The 26,354-nt window shown below is 43.2% G+C and overlaps 1 protein-coding gene across 1 annotated transcript; it reads left to right on the top strand.

Annotated features, from left to right (window-relative positions):
* Positions 1 to 26,348, top strand: EPC2 (enhancer of polycomb homolog 2 (Drosophila)). The gene is made up of 13 exons (XM_008937407.1): positions 1 to 154; positions 6,915 to 7,060; positions 9,441 to 9,647; positions 10,189 to 10,337; positions 10,545 to 10,677; positions 13,305 to 13,493; positions 13,752 to 13,841; positions 14,961 to 15,106; positions 15,196 to 15,539; positions 20,549 to 20,685; positions 21,783 to 21,942; positions 23,886 to 24,219; positions 25,583 to 26,348. The coding sequence occupies exons 1-13, from the start codon at positions 55 to 57 to the stop codon at positions 25,653 to 25,655; spliced, it is 2,208 nt and encodes a 735-aa protein (XP_008935655.1). The 5' UTR covers positions 1 to 54; the 3' UTR covers positions 25,656 to 26,348.
* Positions 26,349 to 26,354: the final 6 nt, after the last annotated feature.

Genomic DNA, 26,354 nt, shown 5'->3' with positions numbered 1-26,354 from the left:
CATTTGCAACGGGCCATCTCAGCACAGCAGGTTTTCAGAGAAAAGAAAGAGAGCATGGTTATCCCCGTCCCCGAAGCGGAGAGCAACGTCAACTACTACAATCGTTTGTATAAAGGAGAGTTTAAGCAACCAAAGCAGTTCATACACATCCAACGTGAGTTAACAAATGTTGGTTTTGTTCTTCCCTCTCCCCCCTCCTTATTTGAATTGAGTAATCTTCAAACAAGAGTGGTGACAACGTTGCTACTCTATTCAGAAAGTGGGAGGACTGAGCCGAGGAGGAGCTCTGGTGATGGGAGTTGAAGGTTCAGCTGCAGCTGTGCCAACGGTTGAGTTCAGCTGTTTGCTGGGGCATGGGTGTGTTCTGGGCTAGGGATAGTAGTCATTTTTCTCTGCATCTTGCTAAAACTGTAGAGTTCCCTTTCTGTAGGGAACTCTGAGCTTATTTTATAGCTAAAAGGAAGTCTTCTTTTGCGTGAGTTTAGCTTCCTATGTTGTAAAAGATCCAATTAATTAAAGTGGTTAATCATTGTGATCTCTGAATTAATTTTAGCACTTCTCAGTTGATGTCCTGTTGACAAGTGACACATTTATCACTCATTTTTTTTTCTTGGCACACAAATTGTGTTTGTCCTTTGCAGCATGTGGCTCTAGGGTGTTATTTTGTGACTTGGACTTCTCCCAGGAGTTACCTTTGTGGCAAAACCTTAGATTGGGTCATTGTGGTGGCTTGTCAGTCCTTAAGATAGTTCACAAGTTCAGTCCTGGGTCTCTGCAGAGAAAACTCTTCTCATCCCTGGTTCATGCTTTTGGTTCTTGGCTGTGTTGGAAAGACTGTTGACAGGGGTGTACTGAAGCACTGTGACCAGGAGTGTGGTCCTTGGTTGGCAGTTTGGGGGTTTCTGGAGACAGTAGTGGTCTTACAGGACTTCATCTTGCCAGGCAGAGCAGGTTGATAATCTGTTCCTCACACCCTTCTTTTCAGCTGCCTCAACAAGAGGCATTTGAGCAGAGAAAATGGCATGTTTGTGTGTCTACTGCTTACAGACACAACTGAAATTGAAGCTGGGCCCAAATTCCCAAGCCCAAACCCAGCTGTATACTGAGGATCCTGCATCATTTCTTTCCAGTGTGGTGAAATCTCCCTTTTTTCCATGTAATTACAAAATAAGAGGTTCTTGGAAGTAACATGCCCAAGGTGCTCTGTGACACAGCAGAGATCATACCAGTCATGTGAGAGCTGAAGGAGATGAAGCATTTTTCTTCTTCACAGAAGAAACAATCCTACAACCAAAGCAGGTTGAATTAACTGAAATGAAGTTGCTAAGTGAGGAATGTATTTTATTCTCTTCTTTGTTGGATGTTGCCAGAAACACTGTAAATATTGTTAATAAATATGTCTAAAAGTGTTAGATGTATTACACCAAAATATTCTTTGTCTTGCTGAGACTCACAGTCTTTCTGGACAGAATTACAGAATGTATTTGAGCTGAAGATAAAAATCAGACACTGCTCCAAGATAATTTTTCCCACATATTCTGGTTGGAGTAGGTGTGACACAAGGCAGCTTTATGCTGCATAAACTGCTTAGAAAATCTGTTTTAATGTTAAAAGCACAAAAAGCAACAATAGTTGCTCTTAGTTGGCCAGAGAAGTTATGTGAACTGGTAGATGCCAAGAGGCCACATACTGTAACTCATGCTTGCTGGTGGTTATTTCTAGCAAATTAGGGTTTGCTGTTCATATGGTAACCAAGGAGTTTCATTCTTTTTAACTTTACCAGTATAATTTTTTAATTTAGACCAATGGTTCCAAGGAGAGAAGAGTTAATTTCTTTGTGTGGAATTTGTGCATAAGCATAATTCCAGGTAGTTGTCCCAGGTAGTGCCAACTCAGGTGACTTTGACTATAAAACAAAAAGCCTTGAACTATTCTAATTGTTCCAGTATGCTTAATAATTTTCCAGGAATGTTTGTAGTTTCAGTAACATGGAGAAACAGTTGAAGTTTATTAATATGCAGCAAAGAGAGTAAGTTACTACACTTGTACCTGTGCCAGAATTGTAGCTAAGTGGACATAAGAAGTGGACATAACAGAAACAGTAAGAATGGAGCAAAAAATGTCTTATGAATGTGTATATATATGTGTTTTAGCTGTGTGTGTATGTAAAGGGCAATGATACCTAACTAATGCTTCATCACATTGTTCAGGTATAGTTAGATAATCTCCCATTAAGTTGTGTGGGGTGAACTGTAGTCACTCTTTAAATTTTAAAAAAAAAAGTGGAGTGTGTTTGTTTCACGTGTCAAGGGTTGGCCATTTTTTAGTCATTGTGCTCCTCATGTTTGTGTTCCACACTGGGGCCTGCAGGAGAGCTGGGGCAGCACTGGTTACAAGGGTGTGAAGTGGTTGGATGAGGGGCAGTGGTTTTAAACTGGAGCAGGGGAAATGTAGCTTACACATTAGGAAGAAGCTCTTCACTATGAGGGTGGTGAGACCCTGGCCCAGGCTGCCCAGAGAGGTGGTGGAGGCCCCATCCCTGGCAACACTCAAGGTCAGGCTTGATGGGGCTCTGAGCACCCTGCTCTAGTTGGGGATATCCTGCTGAGTGCAGGGTGGTTGGACTAGTTGACCTTTTGAGGTCCCTTCTAACCCAAAGCATTGTGTGATTTTTAGAGGCTGCTGCAGCAGGATCTGTCCAGGCTGTGCCTTGCAGCCTGGGTATTTACATACCAGTGTTTACATACCTATCTTTTACACTGGATGTTTGAGGGAAACCTCCCCTCTGAGGTATCCCTGGGTGGGTGGGGAGCTCTGTTCAGTCAGGAGCTTGCCACTGAGGTGGTGTTCCAGTGCTTTGGCTGTAATAGCTGTGATGTGGTTCCCCATTTGCTCCTGCTCAGCACTGGTGTATCTGCTGCCTTCAGGATCGGTGCTGCTCACTCCTTCCTCACTGCCAGTGCCTTTCTGGTGGCCGTTGTGTCACGAGTGAGTTAGCTCTGGGAAGTGGCCTGGCAGGAAGCCTATCTTCCACTTTTTTGGTCAGGTGAACCTCTGTAACTGTCAGCTTTGTCCTGGCTCATGGCACGACTGCTGGTGTTGGCACAGGTTGGAACGTGCTGGGGATGTGGCTTGCTGGGAGGGAAGACGGTGGAACCACTTCTTCCAGTGGTAACTCACGCCTGTGTCAGCTTAAAATGACTGCAACCACAGCCTTAATTTAGTTAGCTAAATGAAATTAGTTAATTTAGTTAAGTTAAACCCAATTTAATCTAACTTAAAACCAAATTGCTTTTCTGTAAGTTAGTGTAAGCTCAGCTCCTAGGGGAGCTCAAATAAAGCAAAGCGAATCCTCCTGGCGGGTACGGCCGTGGGGAGTGGGAGCAGTGGCAGGGGTGGAGATGGGGATGTGGTTGGCTGGTTATTCACTAGCCACCAGGTAGTCACAGGGTGTCTGCAGTGCCGTGCTCTCTGTGGCTCAGGCTCATCCTGCACGAGCCCGTGTGGGCCTGAGCCGGCGGTTCTGCCAGCTGCTGTGGCAGGGGCAGAAGCAGAGGGTGGTGATGGATGGTTCTGTCACTCGGCACATAAACCTCCTGTGTGCTCTGGTGGCTTTTGAGGCCAGCGAGCTGCTGTGCTGGCAGCCAGCTCTGAGCTGAGACATGGCTTTTTCTGGAACAGGACAGGTCACTCGGTGCCTGGGAAAAGAAGAAAACTGGTGGTGAAGGATGTCACTGGAAGTGTTTCAGTGGGCAGTGGTAGGTGAACTTCAGGGAAGGGGGAGACACTTCCATGAGTGTCCCAGAGCTGTGGGGTTGGTCACTCCTTAGGACTGCATGGAGCAGAGAAAGGAAGAGTGGTAGCTTTGTGTTTCCACACCTCCCCAGGCTGCCAGGGCCTTGTGCCCTTCCTGTCTGCCCTGAAACCAGAGGTAGAGGGCAAGTACTGCTCCCAGTGCTTTGTCTACAACCTGCAGCCTCTGCATGAAGCCCCTTCCTTTGGAAGTGAGTGGTATGGACAGCTGCAGATGGTGGCAAATGGCACAAGAAACCTGGCTAGTGAAAGAGGAGTGGTACTGGAAGGTACAGAGCAGGACATATGATGAGGGCTACTGCTGTATCTTTGTGTAAGGAAATGAGACTGGCTTAATTCAATGTAACTTGTTCCTGGCAACTACATGTTGGGTACCTTTTTATCTTGTCATCTTGATTATTTGTCAAAATATTTTTGTAGAGTTGAAGTGCAGCATGTAGTTTTGGGTTCGTTTTTTTTTTAGTGATGACAGGTGAGGTTTTTTTTCCCCCATTTTCCAGTTTTTCAGCACTTGATTTTCTATTCATGAAGTCTCAAAATGCTGAGAGAGCTGATGTTTCACCAGCACATCATTTAGACCTGTGTATGGAATTAAGTGGACTTGACATGTTACTGAGCCAGTGGCTCACAGGGGCAGGTGAGCCAATGTAACAGCCAGAAGGGGAGGTTCCACCTCTCTTCCTTATTCCACTTCTGGTTGCCTGTGCCTCTGTGTGTCTTGAACTGGTTCTGATGCTCACTGGACACCCCTGGGAACTGGCTCAACTTGCTAACAGTGAGCAGGGGGTGGGAGGGACTCCCCTGCTCTCAGCTGGGGAGCACCATGGAGTCCCTTCAGACACTGGTGGTGCAGGAACCTGCCTTCTCTACTTGAGTTGGAGATCTGGCCTTCCCATCAGTAATACCCAGAACGTGTTCCTGAGGATGGTTGGTCTTTTAGCCTCCTTCTTCACTGTGAGGGTGGTGACCACTGGAACAGGTTGCCCAGGGAGGCTGTGGATGTCCCATCCCTGGAAGTGTTGAAGGCCAGGTTGGATGTGGCTCTGAGCAACCTGCTCTAGTGGGAGGTGTCTCTGCCCATGGAACCAGATGATCTTTAAGGTCTTTTCCAAACCAAACCATGCTGTGGTTGTAAGTTGCTCATTGACAGAATGGTTGGGCTTTCTTTACTTCCTGCTAGTCTTGGTGTCTCCTGCTAGTTGCATCTTTCCTGAGCCTGATTTGGTTCAGGAGGGTGCATGGTTCAGGAACTGCAGTAACAACTTTCCTCTTTGTGGAGGTGTTTACAAGTTTCCTGGTGCTGCTTAACAATTTGTGGGTGGACAGCATCACATCTTCTGTTACAGGGATCAGGACTGTAATGCTTTTGTAGGCTCTGGGGCTGGTCTTGGGGCAGGGGAAACTTGTGCAATTTCCTTACTGGTGAAAGTGGCAGTTTATGGTTAAGAGGTCATTGGGTTACAGATTGCAGTGGAGGACAGGGCAAGATTGGGCACTGTTCTGTGGGATAAGGCTGAGCTGCCAAGGCTGGACTGCTGTGGGAGAGCTCTGAAGAGTTTTGAATCTCCAGGGAATAACAACAGTTGGAGCCAGATCTACTCAGCCCCCACTTGAGCAGCAGTCAGTGCTGTGAGAGAGGAGCTTTGTCCAGGATCAGAAGGTGGAGTGGAGCAGTGTGGGGGTCACAGCTCAGGTGGGACAGTTCACCCCATTTCAGTGTCTGGCCAATGTGATGTGCTGTTGGTGCCAGCACACTGTGGCTCTGCTGGCACCCCCCAGAGAAGCTGGAGCAGAGCTCCTGGGGGCTGCAGCTGGTGTGTGGCAGGCTTGGTCAGCTCCATCACTGACACTTGGCTAGTCACTGCCTCTTTAGCTCTTTGCACAGGACCTGGGCACTCACCCCAGGTACTGGGACACTCTCCTCTCAGGTGTCTGGTCCTGCCTGGTGATGTTTTTTATGCAGTTTCACAGAACTGTGAATTTAATAAAACAAAATCTGGGTTAGTTTTTCTCTCAAAACCTCTGATTCCCCCCAGGTACTGGGACACTCTCCTCTCAAGTGTCTGGTCCTGCCTGGTGATGTGTTTTATGCGGTTTCACAGAACTGTGAATTTAAAAAACAAAATCTGGGTCAGTTTTTCTCTCAAAACCTCTGATTCTTCCAGGCTGCTGCTGGAGAGGCAGGATCCAATGTTGTAAGCTGTAGTGGAAGTTAATACACCGTTGTTAATTGTTAAGAGCTGTGGGTCACATGCCCAATAACAGTGTCTTAATAGAAACTGCACAGTAACTTTATTGAATTAATATTATTAGTAATTTCATTTAACACATAGTTGCAGCCCATTATCAATTTCTTTTTCAAATACATTTTTAGAGCGTGTTTACACAGAGAAACCTTCTGACCAAGTGGTGTTGTCAGGGTTAGTATGGTCAAACACTCTCTCTTCTGAGAGAGGCAATACTATAATTTGCTGTAAAGTGGATTTTTTTTTAGCACTTTTCCTTTGCCCCAGTCTTCCAAGTTTTTGAGGTCCTCTCAAAGCACACGGGGAAGATCAGTAGCAGAGATTTTCTTGCAGATAGTGCTCAGAGCTGTGAGTTAAGAGCATAAAGATATTAGTCTAGAATACATTTTAACAAGGCTTCACTGCTGTAAATACAGTCATTTGCTGATGGAGTTATTTGGAGTGTTGTAGATAGTTTTACCTCTTCAGGGTTTCATTAGGTACAATTAATGTTTCATATTAAGAATTTTTGCTGTTGCACGTGTTGCTCATTTTACAAGGGTACATTCAAACTCCTGTGCTTCTATGGTGCTTTTTTAAACTTAAGCTTTTTGCCTGTCCCCCCTTCAAGCAACTTAAAAGGAAAATTTTTGGATTCCACTCCTATTGTAAGTCAGAGACAATCAACTTCTAACTGCTGTCCAGCAGCTGTCTTATGGTAAAACACTTTAGCATTAAAAGGAGTGTTCTGGCAGAGTCGTGCTCATCTGCAGCTTGCCCCTCACTGGTTCCTGATGGGCACACTGCTGTGTTCCCATTCTATGCTCTCTACCAAGCATTTTAATTTTTTTTGGTGCATGTATATTTTTGTTTCAGCCTTTAATCTGGACAACGAGCAGCCAGATTACGACATGGACTCTGAGGATGAGACCTTGCTGAACAGACTGAACAGGAAGATGGAAATTAAGCCGCTGCAGTTCGAAATCATGGTGGACAGACTTGAAAAAGCCAGTTCTAGTCAGGTAACATATCCTGCTCCATCTCTGAGCTTTTCTGATTTTCAGTTTATTTTCTAGTAACATGCTTAGTGTGTTTTGAGAGTCTGCAGTTATACAGAAATCACGTTCTTACTGTCAATATTGGTAAGTTATTTGAAAAACAACTCCCCCCAAAAGCTCCCTGCCACCTGTTTCTATTTTAATTCTTGGCCACAATTTGTTAGGACAACTTAAAACATCTTGTTTTACTTGTGTTGGTATGGAAGAAGCTTGTGGTGATTGGTAGGTGCACAGGTTTGGCTATAAACTTATATGAGAATCCAGATTCTGTGTTTACTAGTGGGCGTTGACTTCATTTGATGTTTGAAGGTTGGAAACTTAGGAGCATAGACAGTGAAGCAAAGCATTTGTTAGGATTGGGCCCTTGTAAGAGAAATGGGACAGATGCAAAAAAGTTCTACTCCAGTTCAGACTGGGAGGCTGGGCTCCTTGCTTTACAGGCAAGCATGTGTATTATTTAGTTGTTTATTTTATCAGAAGGCTACTGGTATCTTAGTAGTAAGTTCCTGAGGTATTCAGGAGGCTGATGTCTGGAGAAGGGTCTTAAATTACTCAGAAATGACATGTGAAGGATCAGATGCTGACAGGCAAGTGAAGAAAAAAAGTGCAGAGTACATTGGTGCTGTTTGTTGAACATGTGGCACTTGGGTCTGAGAGCTTTGAGGTAGATGTCCCTGTTTTGGCTTCCAGTGAAGGCAGTTCTGGTTATCACTTTCCAGCCTTCATTTACATCCTTATGCTGGTTTCATCTTTCATTGCTGGAGTAATGAAGTTACATTTAAGAACTGAAAGATGTTTTGCTAAAATATAAGGATATGGATTTTTCTCTGTGGGCAGCTGCCCCTTTATCTTTCCATTAAGTGTCAGTAACACTGAAGCATTACAGAAGTGAAGAGTATTTTGAACCAGAAAGTGCTTATTTAAGGAAGTCCATGACAGAAAAGATCTTATGTGTATGTGAAGCATTGTAATTGATTCTTAGAGCTCTTACAACATAAGCTTCATCTTGAAGGTGAGGTGTGTGAGGAGAAATCCCTCTTTACAGATGAAATTTCTATGGGACTTCGTGTCCCCCATATTTTCTGCCTAACTTGAGGGACTGCAGTGTGTGTGTTCAGGCTCCTTGTCCTGCCTTTGGACTACAGAAAGTTTTCAGCTGATGTTGAGTAGCCCTGTGTTAGGAGTGGTACGATAAAAACAACTCTTGCAGGTTTTTGGAGCCTGGGAAAGAAAGGAGCTTGGCTGCCTGGCAGATTCCTTCCCCACATGGGGTTACAGTGCTCTTGAATCCCACGGGGGGCTGCTACACAATTCTTGTACAGTTTCCATGACTCACCTCTGAAGTGCAAAGGGATGCTGGTGGGAACACTGGCCTCAGCAGGGAGAGGGCTCCAGGCAGAGAAGTTTCTCCTGAATAACATGATTTAAGCAAGGAATGTGAGGACTCTGCCTCCACGCTGCTGGTAGTAGTCACAAAAACAAGCAAGCTGTTTTTATGGCTTTTTTTTTGTTATGGGGAAGGTGAAGCACTGTCCAACTTCTGTTTTAAGTAATACTGGATTCACTATTTTCTTTTTAGTGCATGGGTTTAAGGTTACATGAACATATTAAACTAATGTACCAATTAGTGATGGGGTGTGCATTTATTTAGAGTCTATTTTCCATATAAAAAGGAGAAAAAAAGTTAGTTAAACACAGGTAATTAAATACCTCCTACTGAAATAGCTTACCTAAGAAGTGAAAGTCTTTGTGTCTCTGGGCTTTAATAAACTGTGATAGAAAAGGACAAAGACCATCCCTAAGTAAATTTTTCTGGGGAAAAATTAAGAACCTAGTTCACTTCAAAATATAGTCTGTCTTCAGTAAAATATATTTTAGGGGAATTGGACTTGAACTGCAAAGGATCATACATTCACAATGGCTAACCAATAAGAAACTTACTTTTTTTAGGAAAAAAATAGTCCAATTGAAGTGAATCCCAAGTCATGATCTAGAGACTGTAGTAAGTTATTTATAGCCTGTGCTTGCAATTGTTTCATACAGTGTTTTCAGATTTCATGGAAAAATTGATGGAGTTCTAGACTAGTGTGTGAAAGTTTCTGAGAGATGATGCTGCTGGTTCAGAGAAGTTGGGAAATGTTTATTTAACTGGGGAAGGCCAGCTGGTGGCTTCAGTACTTCAGCTCAGATTGATAATCAGTTTTCCCTCCCCTTACTTTCTTGTACTAGAAAAGAACTGAATTTATTTGGAAGGTGTACAAGAGTTATGACTGCACGGTGCCTTTCTCCCTCCACTGCCACCCCACCCCCTTCTCACTTGCACCTTCTGCATTTCCTCTTCCAGCTTGTAACACTTCAGGAAGCTAAGCTGCTGCTAAATGAGGATGACTACCTTATTAAGGCTGTGTATGACTACTGGGTGAGAAAGCGCAAGAACTGCAGAGGGCCGTCTCTGATCCCCCAGATCAAGCAGGAGAAGAGGGATGGCTCCACCAACAACGACCCCTACGTTGCCTTCCGGAGGAGAACTGAGAAGATGCAGACAAGAAAGGTAACACTCCAAGCTTCACTGTTCTAAATCTGTCACTCTGAGTCACAGAATTATTAAGCGTGGAAAAGACCTTTAAGATCATCAAGTCCAGCCATCAACCCAACACTGCCACGACCACTAAACCTTCCACTTGCCATGGAGTAAAGCAGTTCAGTTTCTGTATTTGTAGTGTGAAGCAGGAAGTCTGCAGTCACTCAGCATTTTACATCAGCTCTGTGCACATCCCTACGTGACCTGTTATGTGCAGAGTCAAGGTGGAAAACCCATTGTAGGAGCCAAGTCTTGAATTCCTTGTTCTGAACTTCCACTGGGTTCAACCTGAGCAGACAAAGCACGGGGTGGAATGGCTGAAAAGTTTTTTCCACTTACTTAATAGCTGGTTTCTGTTTGCCTTTTGTGGTTTTGTTTACCAGCTAGGTTATGCTTCAGGAAAAGCTGCTTCTGAGGGTACTTGTTTGATTCTCACTTGGCAGCAGCATTATGTAACTTTATGCCTCACAGGTTTTGCTTTCAACTGACAATTTGTTTAATCTTTCAACAGAACCGAAAGAATGATGAAGCGTCTTATGAGAAGATGTTGAAGTTAAGAAGAGAGTTCAGCAGAGCCATAACAATCTTGGAGATGATCAAGAGAAGAGAGAAAACAAAGCGCGAGCTGTTGCATCTAACGTTAGAAGTTGTTGAGAAAAGGTAAAATTGCAAAGTACATCTGTAAGAAGCCATTTATAATACAGTCCTAGTCTTCTGTGCTTGTGTGTGGCTGGAGACTGAGGTAGCACCATGAACTTGAGGAGCTAGAAGGGTTTTGTGCAGACTCTTTGCCTGGTTTCTGTCTTTCAAACGTTTCCCAGTGGAAACGCAGCACTATATTTTTAATTGTTTTTTTTTTTTTTTAAGGTATCATTTGGGTGATTATGGAGGTGAAATTCTGAATGAAGTGAAGCTTAATAGACCTGAAAAAGAGATGAGCACAACTCCATCCACTCTTCACAATGGAAACCATCACAAAGTTCAAGAATGTAAAGTTAAGGTAAGCTGTCTTCTGCTGCCAGTGTCTTTCATCATTCTTTTGGCTGTACCCAGCAGATGTTTGTGTTGGAAAATGGAGTAGGATGCTACTGTACTTGAAGATAGGGGACCAGCAGACTGGTGTGCTTGCTTCCAGTTTAATGTTTGTTGTCTTTCCCACCTGAGTTTTGAAAGGAGTGGTGGCCTTGCTGTCTGTGTTCAAACAGCACCTTGTCATAGGGCTGGTTTCCCCTCTCAGTTCTGTCTCCTTGTAAGGTGATGTAAACATGAGCATGTTGAGTGGGCATTGGGACTCCATCACATTGCCAAGGAGAGTGAGTTACTTCTCCTCAGTGCAAAGACAATCCTGGAAAGACAGGATTTTACTGAGTTACAGCTGGAGTGCCAAAGAATTCTAGAAACTATTCTGAGCTGTTGAAGTAGTCTTTGATTAGGAATATTTCCAGGCCAAAGGATGCAACTGTTCTATCTTACTGACAGCTGAAAACAGTTGCAAGCAACTCATGTTTTAAAGAGTACTTAGTACTTGTAGGAGTTGGTCATTCCTGAGGCCTGTTCTCAGGAATGCTCAGTAGGTGTTATTTTATCTGCTGCTGCTTGGCCCTCAGAGTTAGGTGAGCAGCCAACACAGGAAGGTGGAAGAAAGAGTGGCTCAACTTGGGAGCTTACTTAGTGCTGCTTTGACAACATCTCCCTTTACATGTTCTTAAATCTGTACAGAAGCCAAATGGGTCTAGTGTTATTTTTGTGATTGACCTTGTTAGTAATAGCCTGAGAAGCAGTAATATAGGAATAATCCATAGCTAGAAATGCTGAATGTTAGTGGTTTTCTCTTTTTCTTATTTCATGAAGAAACTTTTTCCATTAAAAAAAAAAAAATACATCAAAGGGAATCTGCCTTCTGTCCATGTTCAGATCTGGTACTGAATCAGGTTGAAATGTTTTGTATGCTCATGACAACCCTCCTACAAGGACAGTCCTTACATCTGTGCAAAAGAGTCTAAACCCACTTATTCTTCTGGAGGTTCCTAGTTAGCCATGGCTATGACTTTGTTCTGGTGACGTGCAGTCCTGGTAGAATGAAATGAAGGACAGTAGTAGGGGTGTAAGCAGCAGCACTGACAAGTGTGTCCATCTTGGGGTAATGTTTGTAAACTCACTGCTTAGGTATAAGGTTTTGGACTCTTTGTTTTTTGCAGTTAATATGGGCATTAATTGCAAAATAAACTGCTTCCAATCTTGGTATAATTGTGTTATTGCAAATGATTGTCTCCTTGTATTGCTTCTCCTTTGTCATGTAGTGACTCCTTTAAAAGTTCCTTAAGCCTTAACAGTCTTTTATACTTCTTAGGAGGTGTCTTTGCTTTTAAACATATATTGGAAGGTCATGTTTTCAAACCAACCCAAAAGCCAAGGTTCCACTGCAAGCCATTTTAATGTCATCATAATACTTACCTCACTGAGCTGAGTGCAGTGGAGGAAGATCAAACCTGGTGTTCCACTGGTACTGTGACAGGAGAAAATCTGCACCTGACTTGGAATTAGGATGTGTTTTTGAGGAAATAACCTAAATCCTAGTAGTTCTAAAATGTTTGGATGTTAGGCTGGAGAGCTGCAGACCTTTTGAAATTTGTACTTAGCACCCACGACACCTTGTGGTGACAGAATTTAACACAAGTCCCTTGCCTCGGGTCTCACACAGGAGTTTTGTTCTGCCCTGTGTTACTCATCTGGGGTTAGGGAGCTGAGCTCCATTACTGGAGTCAGTTTGTCAGACACTTAAATATCAATAAGTGGAATTTGGGGAAAATTTAAACCTTTTTTCAAAACTGCACTGACTCTTCTTACTTGTAATTGAGAATTTTTCAAGTGAAGTACTCTCCTTTTAATGCAAAAGCTTTGAAGTTTAACAGCATTGCTGTTGAACAGTTTAATATTGATGGAGTTGCTTACTACCAAGGGTTTGTTAGCAAAATCTTAAATAGCAATACCAATGGAATTTGGGGAAAATTTAAACCTTTTTTCAAAACTGCACTGACTCTTCTTACTTGTAATTGAGAATTTTTCAAGTGAAGTACTCTCCTTTTAATGCAAAAGCTTTGAAGTTTAACAGCATTGCTGTTGAACAGTTTAATATTGATGGAGTTGCTTACTACCAAGGGTGTGTTAGCAAAATCTTAAACAGCAATACCAAATACCATATCTTTTCAAAAATATAAACTGCCTGAGAAACATGAAATGAAGCAAATTAGATGGTTTCTTCTGAGCATATCTGAGCAGTTCAGAAAATTGAAAGTGCCTGCAGTAGAAAACTGGGAGTTCAAAAAGTAATTGGGAGTAGGATTTCCAATTACAAGATGCTGCATGTACTGCAGAGCAAGGAAGCTCTTAGGTGGTCATGTGGCTAGAAAGCTTCCTGTTTGTTTATGAAAAAATATCTGTAAAGACAATCAGAGGTCAAATTCTGGGTTTTTAAATGCTTTGAATTAACTTTGCATTATGTGCCTGAGACAGTCTGCAGGTGCTGCATGTGGAGAGGCTTTGGAGGGTGAGCAGTCAGTCTCTTAAGGCATGGGAAGAGGAAAGGTTAATTACTGTACACTTTAATTCTGTGTTTTTCACACACAGCATCCTCACCATTCCTCTCTGAAGGAGGATGTGTCAGATGTCGTACGCCAGAAGAAGAAGTACCTGAAGAAGCCTAAAATGGAGTGTGTGGTAACTCCTCAGCCCTCGGCCGAGCCCTTGCCCATGATCAGCAAGAGTGACATCAAACAGTACGACTTCCACAGCTCGGATGAGGATGAGTTCCCACAGGTAACACCCTGGGACACAGTCCCAAGCACAGTTTGGCCTGTCCAGCAGGAACCAGAGAGCTCCTCCCTTGGACAGTGGATATACACAGAAAAGGCACTTGCATAACCTCTGAGTTTTGATTCTGGGCTGTGCTTCAGAGAAGCTTGCCCCTAAAATATAAATGTGACAGTTCATCTCATATAAACCTCTATAATTAATAAATCAAAGTATGTCATGTAAAGCTGGCAGCTGGAGGAATGACTTTGCTTTCTGGTCTAGGTACCCTCACCGGTGTCGGAGGCAGAAGAAGAAAATGATCCTGATGGACCCTGTGCCTTCAGGAGGAGAGCAGGATGCCAGTATTACGCTGTAAGGCTGCTCTTGGGTGTGGTGGGGTGGGGCTTGGATGTTGGCTGGTTTTGTAAATTGAGGATTTTTTACATACAGTTAAGTCAGAGTTCTCTTTTGAAATCAGTGCAGGCTGTAGATCTGTTGAAAAACAGCAAGTTGCAGGTGGCAGAAAGAGCAGAGGACAGAGACTGATTACAGATGTCTGTCATGGTCTCAGAACTAACAACAGTGATGGTTTTTTACATCTGTGGAGCCTTAGGCTGCAGAGGACCAGGCAAGGCAACACAGCACTGCAGTGGGGCTGATTTTTCCTTGCTCACTTCCCATGGGAAGAACTACTCAATAATGTGTAGCCTTTAAAGCCACTCAGGAGAGGTCCTTTGGGCAGTAGGCCAGCTCTTTCAGGAGCCCAGGTGCCCCCAGAACACTGGGATTGTGCATGGGCTTCTCCCACAGGTACTGTGGGAAGCTCCTTGCCCAGCTCAGGCTAATCAAAAAATGATAATTCTAGACCTGTAAGTTAATTCCTTTTCCAAAGGAGGTTGAGATGAATGAAAAAATCTGTTTTCATTCTTCTGTTATTTTTATGTTGCTGTTTAGGAGCAGCTTGTTTGCCAGCCTTAATGATAGCCTTCTAGGGGTTTGGTAGCTACTGAAGCCATTTGAGTTTTGGTTGCCTCTTAACATAACCTTGTTGAACCTACAGCACTAATGATTAATTATTTTAATGAACATCTATTAACTTGTCATACAAGACATTTCAGAATATTTCTAATATTCTTCTGTAGTGTGATACTTTGCACTGGAGTTGTTCATGTAGTTTTGAGGTATTTTTATCAGTTACTTTTCATAAACTCATTTTTACAGACAGCAGCTCTTATGGTAGAATTTTCTTGGTAGAATGAATTCTGGCTTGCACATTTTGGCATCTAGTTTTATGACTTATCAAGGAAAGAGGATTTTAATGTGTTTTTTAAAAACAATCTTCCAAGTTCTTTTTGTGATCTGAATGTGTTAATCAGGTGACAATTCTGTGGGCATTTTCAGCATTTTCTGTACTCTGACCTGTGCATGATAACTGCTTAGTAGCGATCTGATCAAAGCATATCCTCTGAATGTGAAATGGCCTTTTTGCAGCCTCGTTTGGACCAAACTAATTCTTCCTATGAAAACTCAGAATTGGCAGAATTGGACAAACTGAGGTTCAGGCATTGCCTTACAACCCTTACAATTCCCAGGAGGTGTATAGGGTTCGCAAGGAGACGGATTGGCAGGGGTGGCAGGTAAGGCTCTGTGGTTTTTCACTTCTCCTTCCCCTTCAGAGGCTAAAAAGCATCCTAGTTAATGTCTGTTCTTCATCCTCTTTCCTCAGGGTTATAATGGACCGAATATCCACAGAACACGATCCTGTCTTGAGACAGATAGACCCGGAAATGCTGAACAGTTCTTCAAGCTCTTCCCAGACTTTAGACTTTTCTTCTAATTTTTCACGGACCAATGCTTCCAGTAGACGTTGTGAAAACAGACTGTCCCTTTCTGAAATCCTAAGCAATATCAGATCATGTCGACTGCAGTGTTTTCAGCCAAGGCTGCTAAATCTACAGGACAGCGATAGCGAAGAATGTACCTCAAGGAAACCAGGGCAGACTGTGAATAATAAAAGAGTCTCGGCAGCATCTGTAGCTTTATTGAACACCAGCAAGAACGGCATATCAGGTAGGCAAGGATTTGAGCTCTTCTGGAACTTAAAATACTGAATTCTGCTCTTTTCACCTGTCTCTGGGCTGGTGACATCCCCAGCGGTGCCTAAATGAAAGAGACAAGCTCTGGTTATTTTGTGTTTCTTAGAATATACAGAAAGTTTCCACAAACAGTTCCCTTCCTGCTGCTTTTCTTAGTTTCAGTAGAATCTTGAAGTGCTGACCTTAAGCATGCTCTATGCAAAGGAGGGGTTCTGCTCCTATATACAAATTACTTAGGTGTGATTGGGTCTTAAAGACTTTAATTGCTTTAGGTTTATGTTAGCAGTCACTTGCTTTGTGTGCTAGGAGTTGAAATTGCTTATATTTAACATTGTCCCTTCTCTTCTGGGAAGAAGCCTAAGACTTTTGTAACTTTTCAGTGTAGTTGTCATAACCTTTGTATTGTTCTGTCCCCTGCAAGGGTTTGCACAAGAACAGTTCTCTGCTGTGTGAAGAGAACAGCCATAATGTGCCATGCTCATCTTTTATTTACTTTGTTTTGGTAAGGAACATGAAGGTCTGGAGAGTTGTACCTGTGGCAGAAAGGGGCAGTTTTGTGTCGTGGGATTATTAATAAGCAGCAAGAGATGTTGTTAAAGCAAATGCAGAAATTAGGAAGGAATGCCATTTGTCAGAGTTAAGGATGTGGGACTTGGGCTCTAAGCTGTAAGGAACAGTGAGGAGTTTGCTGGTAGCTTGTTAGAGAACAAAAGGAAATAATACTGTGAGATTTCTGTTTGCATGAATAAAATATGGTGATGCCAAGGTAAGGAAAGTTGCTTAAAAAGATGGAGGCCAAGCTGATTATTTTTTCCATACAATTTTTCATGGTAATATAATAAATATCAATTGATTATTTAAGGATTAGCTAGATGTGAAACTTAGAGGCTTTAAATTCTGCTCTGGGGACACTCCCTCTCACTCCCCTGAGGGTGGAGTCTCCTTAAACTAGGAGAATATTTTGGGATGGAAGCTGATCTATCTGATTTTAATACTACATGAAGATATGAGAGAAGGAAGAAGGTTGCAGAGGTTTGTAAAATCTCCATACCTGGCTTTAGTATAAATGAAGGTTGCAGCAAGGGAGGAGGATTCCAGTAGCTAGAGGCAAAGTGACACATAATAAGGAAACAAAAATAAGAGCCACATTTAGGCAATGTACTCAGGGCATGGGAGCCTGTGCTGTGAGAGGGAGCTGTGGTACATGGTGCCACCCTTCCCAGTTCATGTAATGCCATCAACAAGACTGAAAACCCAAAATTGTGGGTGCTGGGTGACAGACTGGTGCTAGATCTGATACACGTGTTTGGAGTTGTGCTCATGTACATCAAGATTTGCACTGTTGAGGAAAGAGGCCTGAAGGAAGGGATAGAGAAATACACATTTTAATGATGGGAGAAACTACAGAGAAATATGCATAAAAATAAATGTGACAGATATAAGTCCTTTTGTAGAGGAATAGTAATTAAGTTCTGTTACATAATTTTAGAAGTCATCTGGAGAATACATTGAGATCACTCAGTAGCTGAAGGACATTATGCAGGGAAATCTGTGGTTATGGAAGGCCTTTTTCTTTGCAGTTTTAAATTGCAAAACAGATCCTGTAACTCTGGTAAAGGATCAGATGTGATGGTACTTCGTGAGGAACTCTGGTGTCTGAGCCAGCAAGAAGTACTGCTGTTTGGAAGGCCTTTTTCTTTGCAGTTTTAAATTGCAAAACAGATCCTGTAACTCTGGTAAAGGATCAGCTGTGATAGACACCAGAGTTCCTCACGGAGTACCGAGCCAGCAAGAGGCACTGCTGTTAGATTTTCTCCTTAGTAAATAGTGAGTAAGCTTTGAAAGGGCTGGTTGGAGTGTGGTTGTGCATTAAATGAGCACAGGTACTATCACTGCACTTACTAAAGTAATTCTGTCTGGGAGATGATTGCTGAAATTGGCTGATTTTTATAGCACACTGTCCTGGAAGTGTGAAGCTGCCTCTAGAGGAAGGACAATACTTAGACTGATTGGGTTTGCTTTTTGTTTTTTTCTTTTAGTTTAGAGAAGACTTGGAGTTGCTTGCTCTGGTTTTTGGTGCACAAGAATATTTAAAGTTACCTCTGCATTACATTTTTCTCTTCAATTAATAAAACAACTCTGGTATTTTTTTGTTTAGACATTGTACAAAGAAAGCCTTCAAAAAACATGCAACTAGTCTTTTCTTGAAAGTGTCTAACTGGTGCATGAATAAAGAAATGCATTTTAAAGCTAAATCATTCTCTTGCTCATGCTGCAAGAGCTTGCAGATGGGAATGGTGGAGGAAGGAACTCACCAGGAGTGTGTCCATGGTGCTGCTTGGAGCAGCCAAGCATTACATACCCTGCTTGCTCCATGGCTGGAGTGCAGCTCAGCTCATCTGGGGACTGAAGCAAGGAGGAGGCTTTAGGGACAATCCTCAGCAATCTGCAGCTCAGTCAGGCTGCTGTTTTGGGCTTCTGGTCTGCCTTGGCTGCCAGTTCCTGCAGCAGCCTGCTCAGAGTCACCTCCTCAGCTCCCAGGGCCCTGGGTACAAAGCCAGCCACGGATGATGGTGTTCACTGGGGAAGAGTCCTGCTTACAGAACAAGCTTTTGCCTTGTAGAGGGTTTGGTTTATTTCCAGAGTTAATCACCATGCAGAAATAATTAATAAAGTGCCACCTTAAAGATGATCTTTGATTAAAGCCTTGAAATCTTAGGACTTCAAGAAAAGTGGCAGAATAATCCAAACCAAAGCTGTCAAGGCGAGGAGACTGGAGGACTTAATTTCACATTGACTTCTGTGCCCTGCTCTGTTGTAGTATTTCAACACATTTGGGCTAGGGAAGAACAGAAGATTCTGATACTCAGCAATGGAGGCTAAAATTGTGGTTAAAAAAAACCCTTTTCTAAGAAGTATGGAACACTTGCACTTAACTATGACCTTAAAGGCTACCTTGGGGCATGGCAGAGGTTTGCTGCTTGTTTCTGGAGGACCCTTCAGTTGTTTGTTAGCACATTTAGTATCCTCTGCTTCTGCCAAAACAAACATCTGCTGTTCTATAACCAGGTGAACAGCTGAGTTCAGTCAGAGCACCCACTAAATACCTGGGGGTAGGTGGGGAACTGAGTGAAATTAAACCATGAAGAGGCAGAGGAGGTGGTTTTTATGTTGTTACCATAACTACCACTACTTGGTGGTCTGTGTCAGGCTGAGAGGAGAGACTGAAACCCCAGAACTGGTGGAGGCTAAATGAGGTGATCCTCTGATGCTTTTTGTGTCTTTCTGGTCCACAGAAGAACACAACTTGGAGTCGAGATGAACACCCCTGTACCACAGACAAATAGTGAATTACACCTAAATGCAGTTTAGGTGTTTCTTTGTGCTGTGTAAGCTTGTTCAAAAAGATTCTTTTTAATACAAAAGTCACATTATGGAATTTGTTGCCTCAGAACTTGAAATACCTACATATGTGGTGGTCCATGCTGCTGTTCTTGGCTTCATTGCCTCTAGTGTTTTGGGAGACTGTTGTGAGGGAACTCAGCAGGTTTAGCTGACTGAATTTAAGTGTTTGTAGTAGGTGAGAATCTTCAGGAAGAACAACATAGAGCTAAACATGAAATAAATTTTACTTATTCTAAAATATGTTGGAAATGATAATAAAATCCCTAGAATCTAGTAGGAATAAGTGTAGTCAATGGATTTTTAGGAGCCCTTTAACAGTTGAAGCATATTTTAATAATGTAGCAGTAGAGAAGAAGTTTCAGTACTTACTTCTAAACAGTCAGTCTTAATTTTGTTATTTATTCCAAGTGGAATTCCAGTACAACTGTGAGTTATGTTACAGTGGGTAGATGAAAGAGCCAGGCCCTGGAAGATGGCTAACATGAGAATGTGAGGTGGTCTCATGTCTCCTGGTGAGGTGGTGCTGCTGCAGGAGCCAGCTGTCTGAGATGAGTGACAGCTTCTGCCTCTGAAAAAGAGAGTTCAGAATGAACTGGTGACACGTAGTTAATGGGAATCTTTGAAGAGTGAATTCTCTTTACTTCCTCCTAGGAAAACTTAGTCCTCAGGTTAGCATCAGCTGCACAAAACTCAGGTTTGACATGAAACACTCAGCAGTGTTTTCAGTTCATTGGGTGTGCAGTTCTTGGAGAAGTTGGAGAACAGCTTTTCTGATTTCACCAGGCTCTTCACTTGTTGAGTGATGCTAGTGGGGTTGTGTTAACCTGGTTCACATCAACATGTCACTCTTAAAATTCTTATTCCATTAAAAAAATAAAATTAATTACTGGAGAAAATCCTGTTCAGGTGAAACTCAAGCATTTCCCTCAGGAAAAGAAGAAAAGTGTGAAATAGGAAGGTTGAACTGAATTTGCTAAATGAACAGAGCTCTGATGTGTGCAGAGAGTGACCAAGTGTCAGGCCTGGAGATGGGCTTGGCCACTGCATTTGCCTTTCAGGTGAGGCTGGTGCTGAATGGTCTGCAGGCTGTGTGAACCCCTGAGTCCTGGCTGTGCTCGTGAAGGAGGTGTAGGTGTTCTCCTGGGCCAGGGCTGTGCTGCAGAGCACAACAACAAGGGGCTGTAGGAGGGAAAGCTGGTCAGGAGTGAGCTCCCAGTGCTCCCTGGCAGAGCAGGCAGCCAGCTCAGCCCAGCCCAGCGTGCTTCTTCCTCAGCTCTGGTTTTTAGGACGTGCTCATTTTCTGACAGCCAGGAAAAGAATTTCTTTTCACTTAAAGCTAGTGGAGAGAAAACCACCAAAGATAGAAACTAAGTGAAAGCCATGAATTCTTTTTTTATAAATTGATCTAACACTAAAAGAACACAACAAATTGAGCTTGAGCTCCCCTTTACACAGGGAGCACCTGACACGACGTGTGCTGTCTCCAGCCGCTCGGTACCTGAGGTGGACACACTCCTGCGTTTCAGGTGTCTTTGTTCTGGGCAGGCCCGTCTAACACCAGCTTCTTTCTTCCCACAGTAACAGGGGGTATCACAGAGGAGCAGTTCCAGACGCACCAACAGCAGCTAGTTCAAATGCAGAGGCAACAACTTGCTCAGCTCCAGCAGAAGCAGCAATCTCAGCATTCCTCCCAGCAGACCCATCCGAAAGCACAGGTAACGCTCCTGCCGCTGCCTCCCCCTGTGCTGCTCCTCACCCTTCTGAGCCAAATGCAGCACCTCAGGAAATATCTTAGATTGCAGAAGGAACCTGGAGTGCTTTTCCTGAAGATGCTTTTCCAGTTCAATGTGTAGTGCCTGGAAGGCAGCTTGTGCTGCAGCTAATACAAGTACCTTGCTTCCGTTTTTCTCTTTGGAATGAGATAATATTTTAAGATTGAACAAAAAAACCCTGTTTCTTGCTTTGTGCTGTTTTTTAAGTTATATATCATGCTTGCATTTTAAAAGTTGAGTAAGAGACTTCATATTTTAATGTTAGTTGTGTCCAGAGTCAGTCACTGTAGAAACAGTCAGGATTCTCTCAAATCACACCATTTTCACTGGGTTTGTCCTCCTTTGTGTAAGTGCTCCCAAGAGACTTTGTTGTTAAAACTTGTGTTCTGTTATGAATAGATGTCTAAGTGCTCCCAAGAGACTTTGTTGTTAGAACTTATGTATTCTGTTATGAACAGATGTTCAGTGAATACTAAAACTCCCTAGCTTCTGGGAGGTAAAACTTAGTTTGGCATATTTAATTTGATTCCTTCCCCATCCCCAGTGTTACTTCTGTCTAACAACTAATCTAAATGTACCCACTTCCAGCTTAATGCCACTACCCTTCATCCTGTTGCTACACAGCCCTGTAAAAAGTCCCTCCCCAGCTCTCCTGTAGACTCCTCTAAGTACTAGAAGGCTGCAGTAAGATCTCCTCAGAGCCTTCTCTTCTCCAGGCTGAGGAACTCACCGTGGAGGCGACATGTTGTGCTAAGAACTGTGTTTGTACTGACTGGCTGAACTGGGCAGGACTTACTCAACCCTCATTTGGACACTAACTTTCAACTCTTCTTCAGAATTGTGATAGGCTAATGGTTGGGCTTGTTGATCTTAAAGGTCTTTTCCAACCTAAACTACTCTATGATTCTAGGGACGTATTTAATGGCACGGTTCAGAAGATCTATTTAGTTATTTGCTGTTAATTGTGCATTACAGCAATCCTAACGTGGCAGCTGATTTTGTACCTGGATAATGTAATTTCATGTTCTTACCCCCCCCAGGGCTCCAGCACCTCTGACTGTATGTCCAAAACCCTGGACTCGGCCAGCGCCCACTTTGCAGCGTCTGCCGTGGTGAGCGCCCCGGCCCCCGGCCGCAGCGAGGCCACCAAGGAGCAGAGCACCAGCCACAGCAGCATCAACGGGGTCATCCAGCCTTCAGGTGATGGTCCCTCAGAACTCCTGCTCCAGCCTGGGCTGGGCGTGCCACCTGCTCTCCTTGCTGATCTCTACGGTGCCATCTAATAAACAGCAATAAATCAAACGTGTTTATTGTGATAGTTCTAACTAGTGTTCTTTAAAATGCTCCTCTGCAGCAGCCTGCAGGTTAGGATGGTGATACAGCTAACGAGTGCTCTCATGCTGGAAGAGGTTCTCTTTCCTTTTGTAGGCTTGTATCTTTCAGAGGTCTGTTATGATCAAAAGTGCAAGTGACAGTGTTGGGAAAATAGTGCGAGTGTGTAAGTCTCAAAAAAATACCAATTTTTGATTGAGAGCATTTTGATTGAGAAGGGAACAGAAGAGCTTCCCCATTACTGGGTCGTTATCTCACTTGCATATTCAGGCAGAAACCTACTAATTAGCTACTCTGAGCAATCCTTTTGAAGTTGCAGGTTTGACTGCATTTAGAACTGCTCCTGAGTTTGGGTAAAAGTGTAGGCTTGGGTGTCCCCTGCCCTCCGACCCCCACTGTCAGCTGGTGCAGCAGCCACGTTGCTGAGGGACCCGTGCTGCCTGGCATTTCACTGCCATGATGAGTAAAAGGCTTCTAGAGTAATCTGTTGTTTTAGCAGCTAATGATGTGATTAGTTTTATAGACCTTCTGCCAGGCTGGGTTAATGATAATATGAAATGAATAGAGGGACTAAAAACACGATGGAATAAAATCAATATACTGGAACAGTTCCAGGAAAGGAAAAGACACGTGTGTAACTCTCAAAGATCTTACAGCAAGGCTGATGTTTGGAGTGACAGGAGGTCAGGCACATGGCAGGGCACTGTGCCCGTACATGGCACACAGCTTTACAAGGGAAGTACTGCAGGTATTGTGCAGATAAAATCAGATTGCTCTTACTGCTGTGAGGGGCAATGATGTAAAATAGCTATTCCTCTTCAGGAGAGGAAGAGTCATAAATTAGGGGCTGTTAGATGAAAGAATTTTTTCAGGAATAAGAATCTAGGGGAAAATGTATCTGGATCTTCTGTAACCAAAATCAGAAGAGTGAGTAGCTGGGATACCAAGATGAGATTTGAGATCCTCTGGTTTGAATGTACGCTGCAAAACCTGAAATTTCTCAGAACCTGGGAGTGCAAAGGGAGCACTGCAGTGTGATCAGAAACTGTTCTGCTCTGCCTCCAGAGAGACTGGTCCACTGCCAGCAGGCCAAGGCAGGAGGAGATTCACAGCACTGGGATTTAGCTCCATGGTTGGTCTGGGAGGTTGTCTAGCTAAGGTGTTCCTCATTCCATAGTACAGGTCTTGAGAGGAGCTGCTCAGGGAGCTGGGGGTGCTGAGCCTGGAGCAAAGGAGGCTCAGGGGAGACCTTCTGGCTCTGCACAGCTCCTGACAGGAGCCTGGAGCCAGGGGGGGGTCGGGCTCTGCTCCCAAGGGACAAGGGACAGGACAGGAGGAAACTGCTTTAAGTTGGGCCTTAGGTTGGATCCGAGGGACAATTTTCTTCCCTGCAAGGGTTGCCCAGGGCTGTGCCAGGCTGCCCAGGGCAGTGGTGGAGTCCCCACCCCTGGAGGGGTTCCCAAGCCGTGGAGATGTGGTGTGAGGGACACGGGGCAGTGGGGACCTGGCAGGGATGGGGGATGGTTGGACTTGATGATCTTAAAGGTCTCTTGCAACCTAAATGAATCCATGATTCTGTGCTTTTAATTTACTTCTATGGGGAATGTTGCCCCTTTAAAGCACCTAAAATGAGGTGTACAGGGTTGGGCAATGTAAAAGTTCTTTGCCATATAGTAACTTTTCACTTTCTGATGTTCTTGTGAATGAAAAAAAAAAGAAACAAACACAACACATTAAGTACCTCTAATGTTAACTATAAATATGTCTAAGTTTTGATGTGTTTTTAATAAACAACATTTATTTTGTAACAGGAACCTCTAGAACTTTGTACTCCACCAACATGGCTTTATCATCCAGCCCAGGGATTTCAACTGTACAGCTTGTAAGGACAGTCGGCCACACCACCACAAACCACTTGATCCCAGCCTTGTGCACGAGCAGCCCGCAGACGCTGCCCATGAACAATTCCTGCCTGCCCAGCGCCGTGCACCTCAACAACGTCAGCGTTGTTTCTCCAGTCAATGTGCACATCAACACAAGGACTTCAGCACCATCGCCAACAGCCTTAAAACTCGCCACCGTCGCTGCCAGCATGGACAGGGTGCCAAAGGTAACTCCTAGCAGTGCCATCAGCAGTATAGCCAGGTAAGCTGGGGCTGTGCTTGGGTGTGTGACCCCCCCGTCGTGTGGCTAGGGCACCAGCCACAACTGTGGCCATGTCCAGAGGGCTTCTCAGTGTAGCTTCAGCCTCACAGAACCATCCAGCTGCTGGAGTCTTCAGCATGGCCCTGACAGACCGCAGGAGCTGATTTGGCAGCTTAACCCCCAAATAATTTACACACATTTTAGGCACTGGTAGTTTTGGTCGACTAGTGCTGGGTTTAAAAGGGCTTTGTTTGAACCGCTGTGATGTGTTCAGTTCCACTGCACACTCCAGGTGGTCCTTCCCCAGCTCTGTGGCAAGATCCAGTCTGGCATGTGCCTATTTTATGTATGCCTAAGGATCTGGACTTAAAGATTTGTATTTTCTAGATAGGATGATTTTTATATATTAGAATATACAAAAGAATGTAAACAAAATACATATTCAATATATAGTTCCATGATTATATGTTTGTGTAAAATATAAAGATGGTATGTGCCAACCTGCATCTTATGTTTTTATATATATATAAAGAGAGAGAGAGAGATACTTATTCTCCCTGAACAGCAGCACTATTATTTCAGGATATTTAGGTGTTTTACAGGAGCTCGCAGTCAGCTCAGTTTCCTGAAAATGACAGTATTTCAGCTTTAATTCTCTGCTGGACTGTAGGATGCTATTTTTTTAAAAAAAAATCACATTTGTTTATGAATTAGAAAAGTAAAAAAACATATCTTGGCCAAAGTGGCTCACTGGTTATTTCATACTGCTTCTGGAGAGGTTAAAAAGAGCTTGTAGAGATGGAAAACTGCATGTATCATTTGTCTCTGTGGATTGAGAAAAGGTGGTTTTAGGTATCTTTTAGTTATTTTTCAAGGTATTTTTATTATTTAAAGGTATTTTTGAATTGGCAATCATGCCTTAAAGTGCACTTCTGTATCATTGATGCATTTAGTTCTGAATTCCCTCACATCAGAGGGGGATTTCAAGTCAGATCAGCACTTTGGTAAAGCACCACCTTGGATGAGTAAGTCCTGGGCTTCTCTACAGAGAACAACAATAAATTGGGTAAACACTTCAAATTTCCTGTGCTAGTGCTAAAGCAGAGCTGGGGTGTTGGGAGGGGATTGTTAGAACAGTAAATCCCTTGCTCACTAACAGTAACTGCTGCTGGGCCATCCTGGCGTAGCTTGCCTTTGCTCCTCCAGGAGACTTTAGGACTCTCCTCCAGGAGACTCTTTAGGGCTCTCCTCCAGGAGACTTTTTAGTGCTGTCCTCCAGCATTTGGGCTGGTAACTTACAGCTATAAGAAACAGTTCCATCGTGTGTCCTGCCTGTAACTGGTGCCTGTTCCTTCCGTGGCAGAGAGAACCACGAGCCAGAGCGGCTGGGGCTGAACGGCCTGGCGGAGACCACAGTGGCCATGGAGGTGACATAACCTCGGGGCCCAGCCTCGGCCTTCCTTCCAGCTGGATGCAACCTGCAGCACTCTGTGGGGCACAGAGAACTCAAATGGACCTAAATGGACTATCCTTATATCGTGTATTGAGTCGATATATAATGTAAATTTTGTAAAATTGGGAAAATCACTACCTTGTAAAATAGTTTTATTTGTATCATCAATATTATTTCTGTTACTTGAATAGTAGATATTCATCATCATGCTTTTGCACTTGAATTTGCAACTGAATGGATTAAAAAATAATTCTTCAATGGGATCATGAGCATGAAATGGGATCCTGCATCACTTGTTTTAACTATTTATTTTGCCATGTTTACATTTTGTATCTTGTACAAATAAATCCAACTTTGTGTCTAAAAAAAAAAAAAGTTAAAGATTCATAGCTAGAAGACAAAATTCTTGTAATTTTTTTCTAAAGGAAATGTAAAGTTTTCACTTGGTTCATTTTGTTTCACAATTTGACTAGATGGACTTTTTGGTAAATACTTTAGTGGCATTTCACTGTCAAATATGAAGTTCAAGGCAAAATAGTATTTTATATTACTGTGCAGGGGAAAGGGATGGATCGATACATGCAAATTTAATGTAGTAACTCACTTTTCCATATATTTTGAATGTATATTTCTATTTATAATACCAGTTTATAAAAAATAATTACACAGGAAAAAAAAAAAA

Source organism: Merops nubicus, unplaced genomic scaffold, assembly GCF_000691845.1.
Source record: "Merops nubicus isolate BGI_N331 unplaced genomic scaffold, ASM69184v1 scaffold8763, whole genome shotgun sequence".
NCBI lineage: Eukaryota > Metazoa > Chordata > Aves > Coraciiformes > Meropidae > Merops > Merops nubicus.
The sequence above is the reverse complement of the archived record's forward strand: the minus strand, read 5'-3'. Positions and strand labels throughout refer to the sequence as shown.